Raw genomic sequence first — 16113 nt, 5'->3', positions numbered from 1 at the left:
CCTTGCCTTGGAGGCCCTCCTCCAGCTAAGGTGAGTGGGGTCTTTGGGATGGAGGGTGGGTGGGGGGCAGAACTCCAGGGGAGACTCGGAGGAGGAAGCGTCTAACCCTCTCGCTTTCATCTCTGCAGTACCATGAGGCCCAAATTCAGCTGTGACATGATCAGTGCGATCCTCCATAGGACCATGGAGGCAGTTCTTCAGGGCCCAGAAAAGGAGGAGGAAAGAGAGGTATGTCCTTTGTCTTGAATTCCCTTTGCATGGCTCTTTCTTCTTCATCATCATATTTCACCAACATTCAAACTCTCTTCTCTCTTTTCCCGCAGGAGCTGAAGCGCCACTTCCGTCTCCTCCTAGGAAGTCTCCTTATGGAAGCCCCCAATCCTGGCACCCTCCTGCAACTTTTAAGCATAAGTGTCCCGATGGCATCAGGGGTGGTTTTAGGGTTGCCCCCCCCCATCCCTTACCCAACGGGCTGCCCCATTTCTGGGGCACAGAGCCTGTTTGGCCCTCAATTTGGTCCAAGACCAGACTGGCCCCTGACTCTGAGACGCTCTTTCCTCCTGCAGGACTTGCGAGGATACGCCCTGGGGGAAAGTGGGGAGGCTCAAAAACAAGTGGCCAGCGGCATTTCGTTGCTGCTGGCCGTTGCCCGGAAATTTCCCCACCTCCAAGTAAGTAGCTCACCTTCTTCTATTCCTTCCTGTGTTTTCTTCCATCCCTCCAAGAGCACATCCGTGAGAGACCTTTAACGCAGATGATGCGATGCGTGTCACTGGGGGCCAGGGTGAGGCCAGAGGCTTTTCCTGCCCCCTTTCCTGCTGCTGCCCTTCCACCTTTGCCCAGGAGGCTGCAGGACCCAGGGAAGATCTCTGGAACAAGGGATTGGGCCCAAGACAGAGGGAGACCCGTCCTTCCTGGCTTGGCGCTGCTTCTGTGCTCTCTTGCTGCCATCTGACCCCGATTTTTCTTTCCTCTGCAGATGACGGTAGTTCGTCTGGACCTGGCCTGCTTCCGCCTGAAGCCGAAAGGTGAGCCCCACACCTTGGAGACAGCACACTACCTTGTCCCTTATTTGCCCAAGACCCACCTCCAATGTCTTCTTGCTGGGAGTCCTGCAGGTCCTGCTCCCTGCCTGGCAGGCCTTTCCCACCTTTGACTGAAGCAGGGGGGGGGGAGGCCTGTGGGAAAATCTCATTTTCATTTTCATTCTCATTCTCTTCCATCCAGATGACATTGTCATTGAGGATTTATAGGCAGTGCAGACACCAGAGAGAGGCCAACATCCAAATGAACTCAGCAGGTAAGACTTTCTCAAAAGCTCACCTGCCTGGCAGGCCTTTCCCACCTGGCCTGGGAGGGCAGCGTCCGGACTGACTCCAGCTACATTTCCAACCTTGGACCTTTGACTGAAGGATGGGGGCGGGAAAGGCCTTTGGGAAAATCTCATTTTCATTTTCATTCTCATTCTCTTCCATCCAGATGACATCATCATCGAAGACTTATAGGTAGTGTGGACTTCGGGCTTTCAGCAGGTAAGACTTTCTCAAAAGCCCATCTGTAGTTAGAGATGCCCTGTTTCATTTGTGAGAGAAGCAGGCACTCCTGGCGTCCTTTTTTCTCTTGCAGGTGACAGAATGATGGCAGCAGGACCTCCTTTTCCATATTTTCGTGGGGGCAGAAGTGAAGCAGTGGCTGTGGGCCCAGATCAGGTAGGGGGAAGCTGCCTTGTAGATACAGAGGCCAAGGGGTGGGGGCACAAGGCTGAGCAGTCAGAGGGAGAAGAGGCCAGGGAACCAGGGGAGGGTCTCAAACCCTCGGTGGGTGAGGGACTTTCCCCTCGGTCAGAGAACAGGCTTCGGCAGATGGAGCGGATGAGATCTAGAGAAAGCTGTTTGTGCCTTGGCCTCTTTCCACCCTCTGTCCCTGGGAGGCGGAACTAGATGGCATTCTAAATGGAGGGGGAAGAACCGTTGAAAGGCAGTTGGGAGTTGGCAGTTGGAGTAGAATGTTAGAGAGGGATGCAGGAGCTGTACTAACAAGTCTGTGTTATATGAAAAGAAGATACAGTGGTGCCTCACTAGACGAATTTAATTCGTTCCACGGGTCTATTCTTATAACGAAAAATGTGTCTAGCGAATCCCATAGGAATGCCATTGATATTTTTTTTTAAAAAAAATTGCCCATAGGAACGCATTAATTGAATTTCAATGCATTCCTATGGGAAACCGTGATTTGCTAGACGAATTTTTCGTAAAATGAATTTGTCTAGCGAGGCAACCTCCGCTAGAAAAATCCTTTCTTTAAGCGAAAATTTTGTCTTACGGGGCGTTTGTTAAGCGAGGCACCACTGTATGTGCTTCTAAGAACCAGAGATATTCATGTTTATAAGTTAAATAATAAAGTTAAATGTGCTTAAACCTTCACTGACTCGGCAGTGTCTCAGTACCTTCAGAGGTGTGACAAAGAGGCGAGAACAAAGCTTTCCTGTGGAAAAGGAAACTGTTTGCTTTTTCTCCTGGGCTGGTTAGCGAAAGGGCTGGTTAGCGAAGCCAGAGGAGCCACATAGTTGCCTAAGGGAGAGGCACATTGTAGCAGTAGGGATCCCAGGGAGGGAGACCCCACTGGTGGCAGTAGGTTTCGAACGCAGTGCCTGAGGTACTCTGGAGTCAAGTCCAATTTGGACACTGGAGGTTTTTCTCCTGTTTGTAGAGAAGCACAGGGAGAGCCTCTGTTGCTAAAGCAGTGAGGGGTGGGAAACAGGGGATCCCTCACATGGGTGTGATGGGGCTCATCCCCCCAGAAGGGAGCCCATGGAGGAGAACTCTGATTCTAAACCTCTGCTGCCTCATGGGATGGCTTCAGGAGAAGGAAAGGCTCCAGAGTAAACCCTCCACAGATGCAGTGTGGAGTCCCTAAGATGGTTGGATGGCATTTTGTAGACCTCCTTCTGGCAACTCCTGCAGCCAAGCTGGGGCCTTATGCCTTGCTCTTGTTTCCTTTGGACCACCTCAGGGAGGCCGAGAGAGAGGGGGGTCTTGTCTTGCTGCCTGGGCACAGGGTGGCCACCTTTGTTTTGGCGAAAGACAGGGCAGGGCAGGGGACAGAGAAAGATCCAAAAATTGTAAACGTTATTTTGCCTCAAAAGATCTCACGGAATTTTGGGTTTTCCCATTCCTTAGGATATATGATCTGCTCCCTGTGTAACTCCACGTGTCTCGGTCTCGAGCTGATTGAAGGCAGAGACGGAATTTCACCGATTGGTGAAAAGAAGAAAGAGAACTGGAAGAGCATGGAATAAAAATAAATATTTTAATGTATTTTGAATAATTGCACAATAAATTGTTACTGTTTTGAATTTCCTTGTGTTATTGTCTTCCATTGATCTAGACACTTTTGTTGTTGTAGCCTAAAATAGCATTAGCATTTTTTGCTGCTGCATCAGTTCATGGTCCACTAAGATTATGGTCCACTAAGATCCCTAGATCCTTTTCCCTACCAGCAAACCAGGTGTCCCTCATCTCATATTGGTGCAGCTGATTCTAACTGCCAACAATTGGCTAGAGGTCCTTTTTGCTCGCCACACGGTCGACCACATCGCAGTCAGTGCTGTGGTCGACCGTGTGGCATTAACACAGTTCAGTGCACTCGCCTGGTGACAATCCAGACCCGCTGGTGCCAGTGACCTGACATCTAAGATGTCTCCAGGACACTGAGTGTTTTGCCTTGGTAGAGCATAACATGTTCGTGACGCAGAGGCTGTGGTATGAGCACAGTTCAGGTAGCCTTTCTCCATTCTTGTTCAGGCTCCCGATACCAAGGGGGCCTCTGCGGTTATCCCAGCTGTGTGAACTCTCCCAGCAGGAATAGTAATAGTAATAATTTTATTATTTATACCCCACCCATCTGGTTGGGTTTCCCCAGACACTCTGGACAGCTCCCCGCAGAGCACAAAAACAGAATAAAACTGCAAACATTAAAAACTTCCCCAAAAAAGGCTGCCTTCAGATGCCTTCCAAATGTCAGATAGTTGTTTATGTCTTTGACATCTGCTGGGAGGGTATTCCACAGGGCGGGCACCACTACCGAGAAAGTGTTTGCAGGCTCCTGACATCCTGGTCCAGGTCCTCGCAGAACTTGTTCTTGATCTGCATATCAGAGCACACAGAGCGCAAACACTCAATATGTTAACCGGAATGGAGGTAGTAGAGAGATGGAGAGGAGGCAAGCATTCTGATCCCTCAGCTGGCAGTTCTATCACAGGCAGAAGGGAGTCCCTTGCTGCAAATCCTACGCCGTGAATCTTCAGGATGCCCTCCTTGCCGCAAAAGGTGTAGGGTGTAGTTCTCTCTGAGGCTGCCATTCGAAGCAAGTCTTGGATCCTCCGTCCTTCCTTCCCCCCGCCTGACAGATCCGGCCTTTGGCTCTGTCGGGCAGTGGGAGGGAAGAACGGAGGACCATTGGATCCTCCGTTCTTGCTTCCCCCCGCCTGACAGATCCGGCCTTTGGCTCTGTCGGGCAGCAGGAGGGAAGAACGGAGGACCCATCGGATCCTCCATTCTTCCCTCCCCCCGCCCGCAGATCCGCCGGTGCGGGGGTGTTTTGCATTCTGCGTTCCCCTTGGCTTGGGGAAGGCAGCCAGCGAAAACATCCCCGCATTGGTGCGCTTCGGCTCTGTTTCACCGCCCCCCCCCGCAAAAGCAGGCTTGCTAGCCGCCGTTCCAACAGCGCCTAGAAAGCCTGCCCAGGTGAGGGGGTGGGCGGCGGGAGCAGCGCCGTTCCAATGGCGCCTAGCAAGCCCCTGTCAGGCGGGGGGAGCGCAGGATCCTGCGCTCCCCCCCCCCTGCCTGGGGATCGGACGAGGCTGGAGAAGCCTTGTCCCATCCTCGCAGTGTCGGGCGGTGGGGGGAGCGGAGGATCCTCCGTTTCCCCCCCCCCCAGGCGGAGGGAGGAAGAATCCACTTCTCCCCCCCTTCTTCCCGCGCTACAGCCTTGGTGTTCTGCTGGTCTCTGCCGGTTGCCCCTCACCGGCAGAGACCAGCAGAACACAAAGGGGAATGAGCTGCAGCGCAAGAAGAAGGCAAAGGAAGATCAGCTGAGAGGCAGTGACAGCTGTCAGCGCCTCTCAGCTGATCTTCCTTTGCCTTCTTCCTGTGCTGCAGCTCGTTCCCCTTTCGCTAGAGGAATGCCCTGTAGGTTTTATGATTGAAGGTTTTTATGGCCATGCTTCGCAAGACGAAGCGGCGGCCACAGAAAAAAACCTCGTCTTGCGAGGCAACCTCCGATCACAAAACCTATTCGTATAGCGGAAAATTCGTCTAACAGGGCATGTGTCTAGCGAGGCACCACTGTAAAGACCTACGTGGGCTCCCAGCACGTTTCCGAGCAGAATTCAAAGTGTTGGTGCTGATCTTTAAAGCCCCAAACAGCCTCGGTCCAGTATACTTGAAGGAGCGTCTCCACCCTCATTGTTCTGCCTGGACTCTGAGGTCTAGTGCCGAGGGCCTTCTGGCGGTTCCCTCGCTGGGAGAAGCCAGTTACAGGAACCAGGCAGAGGGCCTTCTTGGTAGTGGCACCCACCCTGTGGAACGCCCTCCCACCAGATGTCAAAGAACAACAACTACCAGGCTTTTAGAAGATATCTGAAGGCAGCCCTGTTTAGGGAAGCTTTTAATGTTTGAGGGATTACTGTATTTTAATATTTTGTTGGAAGCCACTCAAAGTGGTTGAGGAAACTCAGCCAGATGGTCGGGGTATAAATTATGATGATGATGTTATGATGATAATGATTTTATTTATACCCCTCCCATCTGACTTAAGGCTGCCGGAGCCACTCTGGGCTGCTTCCAACATACATAAAAACAATAAACATTTCACACTTCCCTATAAAGGGCGGCCTTCAGCTGCTTTCTAAAGGTTGCAGAGTTACTTGCTCTTCTTGGCTCCATGCCCTCCCAACATTTCTCCGATGAAAATAGGGACCATCGTAAGGAGAAGCGGGACGTTCCGGGATTAAATCAGAAACCAGAATGGCGTCTGTAAATCCAGGACTGTCCCTGGAAAGTAGAGTCACTTGGAGGTCCTGTACTCTCTCACACACACCCCTGCAGTGTCAACCAACAACCCACAGCTGAGGGTCTTTCTTAAGATCAGCTGGATTTATTTTAATTTTAAACCAGATCATACACCTCAGTTTGTAGAGCACGAGACTCTTAATCCCAGGGTGGAAGCCCCATGTTGGGCGAAAGGATTCCTGCATTTCAGGGGGTTGGGCTAGATGACCCTTGCGGTCCTTTCCAACATTACAAGAGCAGTTTAAAATGATGCTAAGTTACCCATTCCAGTTTACGAAACATGCTTCCATTCAGAGACCAGAAGAGAGGCAGAAGTACGAATGGCTTTCTGCTGTAAATGCCAGCAGGCAGACACAGTAATACAGAGTTTTGCTGCTTAGCAAGAGATTTGGGGAAGCTGCTACCGTTCTCTCATTTCCCGTTTACTGTGTAAGCAAGTCAGCCAGGCCATAGCATGAGCACCTGCCTGCCATCTCATCCGAGCATCAACCAGGTGAAGTCACTAACATCCGGGGGGGGGGCCTAAAGCAAATTCTGGGACTCCAGAATCCACAGATACCTGCACAGTTTCTAGCTCAGGTGTGGGGAACCTCTGGCTCTCCAGATGTTGCTGAACTCCTGCTTGCTGGAGTTGACAGGAGTTGCAATCTAGCACCTCACTAGAGGAAAAGGATTCTGCATATGCTCAGGAACACATTTCTCCTGCGGTCTTTGAAAGGCTACACCCCCCCTTGGAGGTCAAGGATTTCTGTGCATGCTCCAGGACACTCAGCCAAGTTGCCAGAATTTTTGTCAGTCAAAAGGTAGCTGCTGCACTCTTTAGACACAACTTCTGCTGAAATTGCTGATAAATTTGCCCTGGCTTCCTCGCGCTTTGAGACTCTCTGATGTGGGGACTGGAAAAGGCCTGCCTGTTTGAGCACTTGTTAATTTATTTGAGCACTCCTTTGGAAACAAGCAGGTATGTGCTCTTTGCAACTGGGCATATTTCCAAATGTGAATTCAGCAGAAAAACAACAGACTGTGAAGCATTAATGTGCCCCATGCGCCCCTGGCTCTGGAATTCATGTGCTCCCATGCCAGAGAGGTTTGATGAGGTCAATTTCACTGCTGAGCAAATTTGATGGTTCCTTTCCCCACTTAGGCCAGACAGGTCCCCCACGTGTCTGCTTTGAATGTTATGGCCCACCATTAAACTTGCATGCAGGACCAAATGTCCCATCCACATACGGCAGAAAGAGCAGGCTGCATTTCCCCTTTTCTCTCCCAATTTGAGCTCCACCTGAAAATCATGTGGCAGAAGTCACAAATGCTTGCAAATCCATGCCCTGCTTAATTCACAGAGTGCAGAAGGGTAGTGAAATTATTAAGCCCCACCCCCGGCAGCAAACGTAGAAAAAGAGCCACCAAGCACCTTAGAAACCAATGGATTTATCATGGCAGAACCAGTCGTAGGGCTAGAGAGTTTGGGATTAGAGCATTCTGCACATCTGATAAAAAGCACAAATCCACAGGGTTCCCCCCAATCAATCTGTGGGGAATTTGATGCCCCTCCCCCCTTCAGCCTGGGGGGGGGTGTTTGCAGAAAAAACAAATCTCTTGGCTTTGTTGCTATACAAAGCTTAATAGAAATGATAAATGGAGATGATATGAAATGGAATTACAAATACAGAATGTATACAGAAAAGGGGAAATAGAAATTTGAATATATGGTAATTCACACAAAATCCAGTAAAATAGGACTGATTGAATGATTCGCAATTGGATATGATTTGCATGCTGATTAGCAAATGGCAAGCACTGGCAAAGCAATAAAAGGGACTAACATATTCGATAATAATTTTTTATTAATTTTCAGTTTCAATCCAATAATAGCCTCATTATAACAATACCAAATTATAATACAATTACTAATACCAATTGTTCAAATACAAAATTCTATAATTTAGGTGGCCTCCCATGTGCAAGAATTGATGGTTGATGATGATGATTTCTGTGTTCCAAAATCTTATGAATTTCAATTACATTCCGGTCAAAAAAATAATCCCTTATAAAACAACTGCACTATTCACTCCATAAATAAGAAAGGATGGGAAGAGTCAGCTCTAAGTTTCCATCATAAACCTTTTGCAAAATAGTTTCCCTCCCTTTTTCCTTTTTTTTGCACGCACACTTCTGTTTAATGTTATCGATAATATGGATCAGGCTTGGTTTCCAACTGCCTCAACCGTTCCTCATAAGGCTTGGTTTCCAGACCCTTCATCATCCTGGTCACCCTCCTCTGCTCACTTTCCAGCTGCTCAATATCTTTCTTCCACTAGCCTGCACCGACTGGCAGCAGCTCTCCAGGATTTCAGGGGGGAGGGGACACATTCCCAGCCCCCAGGACGGAAGACCTGCATGCCAAGCAGATGGTCCAATCCTGCGCTATGGAGATGCCTAGCCTGCCTTGAAGGATGTGGGGGTGGTCTCCCTTGGGGAATGGGGCTGCAGGAAGAGGGATGTGAAAGGAAGATGCAGCCCAGCTGCAGGCGGAACAGCAGGTGCCTCCGAGTTCTGACAGAGGAGCATCACCACTCAGGAGGGGCCAGGCAAAAGACAGGGCAGGGCAGGGGACAGAGAAAGATCTGAAAATTGTTAACATTATTTTGCCTCAAAAGATCTCACGGAATTTTGGGTTTCCCGTTCCTTAGGATATATGATCTACTCCCTGTGTAACTCCACGTGCTTGAGTCTCGAGCTGATTGAAGGCAGAGACGGGATTTCACCGATTGGTGAAAAGAAGAAAGAGAACTGGAAGAGCATGGAATAAAAACAAATATTTTTTAATGGATTTTGAATAATTGCACAATAAATTGTTACTGTTTTGAATTTCCTTGTGTTATTGTCTTCCATTGATCTGGACACTTTTGTTGTTGTAGCCTAAAATAGCATTAGCATTTTTTTTGCTGCTGCATCACTTTCCGGTTGACTTATGTTAAGCTTATGGTCCACTAAGATCCCTACATCCTTTTCCCTACCAGCAAACCAGGTGTCCCTCATCTCATATTTGTGCAGCCCTCCCTTGTGACTTCTCTTGCTTCTCCTTTAAAAGCCACTGACTTGCAGGCGGCCATTGTGGGTTTGTAGTGAGGCGAGGAGAGAGAGAGGAGTTAGTGGTGATTGGTGGCGAATAGGAGAGGAGAGGAGTTTGGTTTGTTGTTATTTTTCCGGTTTCTTATTTTGATTTGATTTCTTACTTTTATTTGATTTCTTACCTTTATTTGATTTATTTGATTTATTTTGATTTTATTTGATTTTAACACTTTTATTTATTTATTTTCTTTTATTTTTTGTTCTTTATTATATTATTTTTTTGTTCTTTGTTTTTTGTGCACATCTGTGCATAGTTTGTATATATTTTGTACATAGAGTAGTTAGGGTTAAGTGTAGCGTTAGGGCGGGGGTTAGGTGTAGACTTAGGGCAGGGGTTGGGGTTGGGGTCAGATTTAGGCTTGGGTGGGCATTTTAGATAGCTAGTTACTTTAGTGAGGAGGGTGGGATATTTTCGTGGACGAAATGGGCAGGCTGTAAGTAGCATTCCTTCCCTTTCTCTTCATCTCCGGGGGGGGGGGTGAGTCCTGGGGACACCATTGATGGAATCTTTCAAGGCGTTGGAGATGGCGTTTATAAGTGGTTCTTGTTTCAGAAGCCTACAGCTGGATTGGTAGCACAAGAGCCTAGACTGAAACGCAAAGGACTAGTTTCAATGGACCAAGAACGGTTTTCATGGCTGGTTCTGACTTTTCCCTTTTCTCAGTGGGAATTCCTATTTGTAGAGCAGAGGCCACGGCTGGTCGGCAGTTGTAGTGCCTGTGTGCTTTGTGCGGGGGGCGCTGTTTAGCGGCGCTCCTTGGTTGCTATTGGACAGTTACTTGGATAGTCTGAGCAGATTGGTTGAGCGCCTTATTTACGGGAGCCTTTGGAATGGAAAAAGGAAAGGACTGTGTCAGGATGATGTGTTTTGTGGGGACATTTGCGGAAGTGAAGCTGTTGATTTGGGCTACAGTTGGAGGGGGGTACGGTTCCTGTTGGAGGGCAACCCCCCCCCTTTCCATAAATTCTGGTAACATTGTTAATGAATGACCCAAAGCTCTCCCCTCTCCACATACGTATTTCTGTTCTGCCCATTTGGTGGTGGTTCCCTGTCTTCTCCTGACACCCCTCCTCACACACAAGAATTGGGGCTGCCGGCGTCTGAGTCTCTCTCTCCGCTCATCTCTTCTAGGATCAGGTGCTTAAGGCGCCTGTTTCGGCGCTGCCACAGGGTGGCCCCCCAGCAAAGCCCAGAGCAGCCCGTGGCGCCAGGTGAGCAAGTGGCCCTCCTTTGTTGGACAGAGAAGGGCAGCAATTGGCATGGGGGGGGAGCTAGTCAAAAGATGGAAATAGCCAGATGGCTGAATCTGACCCAAGCTCCATTGGGCCAGTGGCTGGAACCCCCTCCCCCCAGCGGCCAACCCATTTTGTGGGGTCCAATGAATGAAGCAGGGGGATGGGCTGGGGGGCATGGCTGGGGGGCAATTGAAAGCAGGAGGGGCACCTTCCCTGGGGAGCCACATTCTGGGGGAAAGAGGCCAGGATTGGCCCCCAAGGCCTGGGGATGTCCCACCTCTGCAGTAGGACTTGGAATCCAGGAGAAATCTCTTGGAATAGGCTTGCCAGGGGCTCAGGGACAGACTCACCTGTTCGCATGTCCTTCTTTTTGCAGTTCTGCGGTTCCACATCCCTTCCCCAGGGGTGAGTATTGCAGAAAACCAGAACAGGGACTGGATCCCTCAGACCTGCCCCCCACTCTGCACTCTCAGATGCAGAGAAGCCCTCCCCTCACAAGGAACTGACAGCCTGACTTTTGCATTTCAGCTGCTCGAGGATGAGCAAGTATACATCCTCGGGGTCATCCAGAGCTGCCAGGCAGCTGAGCTCAGGGGGCTGCGAACCCTGAAGTGCTCCATGCAGGAGACGGCCAAAGCCATTCTGGTGAGTGAGGGGTGGTGTGAGGGACCCCCGCAGGGAGGTGGGGGGAAGGAGGGCCTTTAGGGAAGGGGTTGTTCATCTGCGGAGAGGAGGACCCTGCCGCCTTAGGGTCCCCTGGAAAGCCAAGCCTGGTGTTGGGGGTCGGAGTTGTCCTCTGGAGGCCCCAGAAAGAGCTGATTTTCCTCTGTTCTCTTCCAGGATATCTTGGGGCCCATGGAGCACTTCAGGGATCGCCCCCTGACCCTGGCCCTTGCCTTGGAGGCCCTCCTCCAGGTAAGGTGAGTGGGGTCTTTGGGATGGAGGGTGGGTGGGGGGCAGAACTCCAGGGGAGACTCGGAGGAGGAAGCGTCTAACCCTCTCGCTTTCATCTCTGCAGTACCATGAGGCCCAAATTCAGCTGTGACATGATCAGTGCGATCCTCCATAGGACCATGGAGGCAGTTCTTCAGGGCCCAGAAAAGGAGGAGGAAAGAGAGGTATGTCCTTTGTCTTGAATTCCCTTTGCATGGCTCTTTCTTCTTCATCATCATATTTCACCAACATTCAAACTCTCTTCTCTCTTTTCCCGCAGGAGCTGAAGCGCCACTTCCGTCTCCTCCTAGGAAGTCTCCTTATGGAAGCCCCCAATCCTGGCACCCTCCTGCAACTTTTAAGCATAAGTGTCCCGATGGCATCAGGGGTGGTTTTAGGGTTGCCCCCCCCATCCCTTACCCAACGGGCTGCCCCATTTCTGGGGCACAGAGCCTGTTTGGCCCTCAATTTGGTCCAAGACCAGACTGGCCCCTGACTCTGAGACGCTCTTTCCTCCTGCAGGACTTGCGAGGATACGCCCTGGGGGAAAGTGGGGAGGCTCAAAAACAAGTGGCCAGCGGCATTTCGTTGCTGCTGGCCGTTGCCCGGAAATTTCCCCACCTCCAAGTAAGTAGCTCGCCTTCTTCTATTCCTTCCTTTGTTTTCTTCCATCCCTCCAAGAGCACATCCGTGAGAGACCTTTAACGCAGATGATGCGATGCGTGTCACTGGGGGCCAGGGTGAGGCCAGAGGCTTTTCTTGCCCCCTTTCCTGCTGCTGCCCTTCCACCTTTGCCCAGGAGGCTGCAGGACCCAGGGAAGTTCTCTGGAACAAGGGATTGGGCCCAAGACAGAGGGAGACCCGTCCTTCCTGGCTTGGCGCTGCTTCTGTGCTCTCTTGCTCCCAACTGATCCTGATTTTTCTTTCCTCTGCAGATGACGGTAGTTTGTCCGGACCTGGCCTGCTTCCGCCTGAAGCCGAAAGAAGGTCAGCCCCACACCTTGGAGACAGCGAACTACCTTATCCCTTATTTGCCCAAGACCCACCTCCAAGGTCTTCTTTCTGGGAGTCCTGCAGCACCTGCTCCCTGCCTGGCAGGCCTTTCCCACCTGCCCTGGGAGGGCAGCGTCCGGACTGACTCCAGCTACATTTCCAACCTTGGACCTTTGACTGAAGGATGGGGGCGGGAAAGGCCTTTGGAAAAATCTCATTTTCATTTTCATTCTCATTCTCTTCCATCCAGATGACATCATCATCGAAGACTTATAGGTAGTGTGGACTTCGGGCTTTCAGCAGGTAAGACTTTCTCAAAAGCCCACCTGTAGTTAGAGATGCCCTGTTTCATTTGTGAAGCAGGTACTCCTGGCGTCCTTTTTTCTCTTGCAGGTGACAGAATGATGGCAGCAGGACCTCCTTTTCCATATTTTCGTGGGGGCAGAAGTGAAGCAGTGGCTGTGGGCCCAGATCAGGTAGGGGGAAGCTGCCTTGTAGGGACAGAGGCCAAGGGGTGGGGGCACAAGGCTGAGCAGTCAGAGGGAGAAGAGGCCAGGGAACCAGGGGAGGGTCTCAAACCCTCGGTGAGTGAGGGACTTTCCCCTCTGTCAGAGAACAGGCTCCGGCAGATGGAGCGGATGAGATCTAGAGAAAGCTGTTTGTGCCTTGGCCTCTTTCCACCCTCTGTCCCTGGGAGGCGGAACTAGATGGCATTCTAAATGGAGGGGGAAGAACCGTTGAAAGGCAGTTGGGAGTTGGCAGTTGGAGTAGAGTGTTAGAGAGGGATGCAGGAGCTGTATTAACAAGTCTGTGTTATATGAAAAGAAGATATGTGCTTCTAAGAACCAGAGAAATTCATGTTTATAAGTTAAATAATAAAGTTAAATGTGCTTAAACCTTCACTGACTCGGCAGTGTTTCAGTACCTTCAGAGGTGTGACAAAGAGGCGAGAACAAAGCTTTCCTGTGGAAAAGGAAACTGTTTGCTTTTTCTCCTGGGCTGGTTAGCGAAAGGGCTGGTTAGCGAAGCCAGAGGAGCCACATAGTTGCCTAAGGGAGAGGCACATTGTAGCAGTAGGGATCCCAGGGAGGGAGACTCCACTGGCGGCAGTAGGTTTCGAACGCAGTGCCTGAGGTACTCTGGAGTCAAGTCCAATTTGGACACTGGAGGTTTTTCTCCTGTTTGTAGAGAAGCACAGGGAGAGCCTCTGTTGCTAAAGCAGTGAGGGGTGGGAAACAGGGGATCCCTCACATGGGTTTGATGGGGCTCATCCCCCCAGAAGGGAGCCCATGGAGGAGAACTCTGATTCTAAACCTCTGCTGCCTCATGGGATGGCTTCAGGAGAAGGAAAGGCTCCAGAGTAAACCCTCCACAGATGCAGTGTGGAGTCCCTAAGATGGTTGGATGGCATTTTGTAGACCTCCTTCTGGCAACTCCTGCAGCCAAGCTGGGGCCTTATGCCTTGCTCTTGTTTCCTTTGGACCACCTCAGGGAGGCCGAGAGAGAGGGGGGTCTTGTCTTGCTGCCTGGGCACAGGGTGGCCACCTTTGTTTTGGCGAAAGACAGGGCAGGGCAGGGGACAGAGAAAGATCCAAAAATTGTAAACGTTATTTTGCCTCAAAAGATCTCACGGAATTTTGGGTTTTCCCATTCCTTAGGATATATGATCTGCTCCCTGTGTAACTCCACGTGTCTCGGTCTCGAGCTGATTGAAGGCAGAGACGGAATTTCACCGATTGGTGAAAAGAAGAAAGAGAACTGGAAGAGCATGGAATAAAAATAAATATTTTAATGTATTTTGAATAATTGCACAATAAATTGTTACTGTTTTGAATTTCCTTGTGTTATTGTCTTCCATTGATCTAGACACTTTTGTTGTTGTAGCCTAAAATAGCATTAGCATTTTTTGCTGCTGCATCAGTTCATGGTCCACTAAGATTATGGTCCACTAAGATCCCTAGATCCTTTTCCCTACCAGCAAACCAGGTGTCCCTCATCTCATATTGGTGCAGCTGATTCTAACTGCCAACAATTGGCTAGAGGTCCTTTTTGCTCGCCACACGGTCGACCACATCGCAGTCAGTGCTGTGGTCGACCGTGTGGCATTAACACAGTTCAGTGCACTCGCCTGGTGACAATCCAGACCCGCTGGTGCCAGTGACCTGACATCTAAGATGTCTCCAGGACACTGAGTGTTTTGCCTTGGTAGAGCATAACATGTTCGTGACGCAGAGGCTGTGGTATGAGCACAGTTCAGGTAGCCTTTCTCCATTCTTGTTCAGGCTCCCGATACCAAGGGGGCCTCTGCGGTTATCCCAGCTGTGTGAACTCTCCCAGCAGGAATAGTAATAGTAATAATTTTATTATTTATACCCCACCCATCTGGTTGGGTTTCCCCAGACACTCTGGACAGCTCCCCGCAGAGCACAAAAACAGAATAAAACTGCAAACATTAAAAACTTCCCCAAAAAAGGCTGCCTTCAGATGCCTTCCAAATGTCAGATAGTTGTTTATGTCTTTGACATCTGCTGGGAGGGTATTCCACAGGGCGGGCACCACTACCGAGAAAGTGTTTGCAGGCTCCTGACATCCTGGTCCAGGTCCTCGCAGAACTTGTTCTTGATCTGCATATCAGAGCACACAGAGCGCAAACACTCAATATGTTAACCGGAATGGAGGTAGTAGAGAGATGGAGAGGAGGCAAGCATTCTGATCCCTCAGCTGGCAGTTCTATCACAGGCAGAAGGGAGTCCCTTGCTGCAAATCCTACGCCGTGAATCTTCAGGATGCCCTCCTTGCCGCAAAAGGTGTAGGGTGTAGTTCTCTCTGAGGCTGCCATTCGAAGCAAGTCTTGGATCCTCCGTCCTTCCTTCCCCCCGCCTGACAGATCCGGCCTTTGGCTCTGTCGGGCAGTGGGAGGGAAGAACGGAGGACCATTGGATCCTCCGTTCTTGCTTCCCCCCGCCTGACAGATCCGGCCTTTGGCTCTGTCGGGCAGCAGGAGGGAAGAACGGAGGACCCATCGGATCCTCCATTCTTCCCTCCCCCCGCCCGCAGATCCGCCGGTGCGGGGGTGTTTTGCATTCTGCGTTCCCCTTGGCTTGGGGAAGGCAGCCAGCGAAAACATCCCCGCATTGGTGCGCTTCGGCTCTGTTTCACCGCCCCCCCCCCGCAAAAGCAGGCTTGCTAGCCGCCGTTCCAACAGCGCCTAGAAAGCCTGCCCAGGTGAGGGGGTGGGCGGCGGGAGCAGCGCCGTTCCAATGGCGCCTAGCAAGCCCCTGTCAGGCGGGGGGAGCGCAGGATCCTGCGCTCCCCCCCCCCGCCTGGGGATCGGACGAGGCTGGAGAAGCCTTGTCCCATCCTCGCAGTGTCGGGCGGTGGGGGGAGCGGAGGATCCTCCGTTTCCCCCCCCCCCAGGCGGAGGGAGGAAGAATCCACTTCTCCCCCCCTTCTTCCCGCGCTACAGCCTTGGTGTTCTGCTGGTCTCTGCCGGTTGCCCCTCACCGGCAGAGACCAGCAGAACACAAAGGGGAATGAGCTGCAGCGCAAGAAGAAGGCAAAGGAAGATCAGCTGAGAGGCAGTGACAGCTGTCAGCGCCTCTCAGCTGATCTTCCTTTGCCTTCTTCCTGTGCTGCAGCTCGTTCCCCTTTCGCTAGAGGAATGCCCTGTAGGTTTTATGATTGAAGGTTTTTATGGCCATGCTTCGCAAGACGAAGCGGCGGCCACAGAAAAAAACCTCGTCTT

At 50.9% G+C, this 16113-nt stretch overlaps 1 protein-coding gene and 1 long non-coding RNA gene across 2 annotated transcripts; both read left to right on the top strand.

Annotated features, from left to right (window-relative positions):
• The first annotated feature begins 6921 nt into the window (after positions 1–6921).
• On the top strand, positions 6922–12362 carry LOC132591345 (uncharacterized). The gene is made up of 8 exons (XM_060269644.1): positions 6922–7032; positions 10339–10418; positions 10819–10847; positions 10971–11087; positions 11283–11362; positions 11461–11560; positions 11656–12002; positions 12311–12362. The coding sequence occupies exons 1-7, from the start codon at positions 6959–6961 to the stop codon at positions 11869–11871; spliced, it is 696 nt and encodes a 231-aa protein (XP_060125627.1). The 5' UTR covers positions 6922–6958; the 3' UTR covers positions 11872–12002; positions 12311–12362.
• A 253-nt stretch (positions 12363–12615) lies between these two features.
• LOC132591399 (uncharacterized) lies at positions 12616–14185 on the top strand. The gene is made up of 3 exons (XR_009556956.1): positions 12616–12671; positions 12762–12844; positions 14027–14185. It is a non-coding gene; the product is annotated as an uncharacterized LOC132591399 (long non-coding RNA).
• The last annotated feature ends 1928 nt before the right edge of the window (positions 14186–16113 follow it).

This window comes from Zootoca vivipara, chromosome 17, assembly GCF_963506605.1.
Source record: "Zootoca vivipara chromosome 17, rZooViv1.1, whole genome shotgun sequence".
Taxonomy (NCBI): Eukaryota; Metazoa; Chordata; class Lepidosauria; order Squamata; family Lacertidae; genus Zootoca; species Zootoca vivipara.
The sequence above is the reverse complement of the archived record's forward strand: the minus strand, read 5'-3'. Positions and strand labels throughout refer to the sequence as shown.

Excerpts from the sequence above, each read along its gene's own strand:
- LOC132591345 (XM_060269644.1), top strand. The coding sequence starts at position 6,959 with ATGTGGGGACTGGAAAAGGCCTGCCTGTTTGAGCACTTGTTAATTTAT. Across the intron at positions 10,419-10,818 it reads AGAGCAGCCCGTGGCGCCAG|TTCTGCGGTTCCACATCCCT; the intron begins GTGAGCAAGTGG and ends TTCTTTTTGCAG. Across the intron at positions 11,561-11,655 it reads AAAAGGAGGAGGAAAGAGAG|GAGCTGAAGCGCCACTTCCG; the intron begins GTATGTCCTTTG and ends CTTTTCCCGCAG.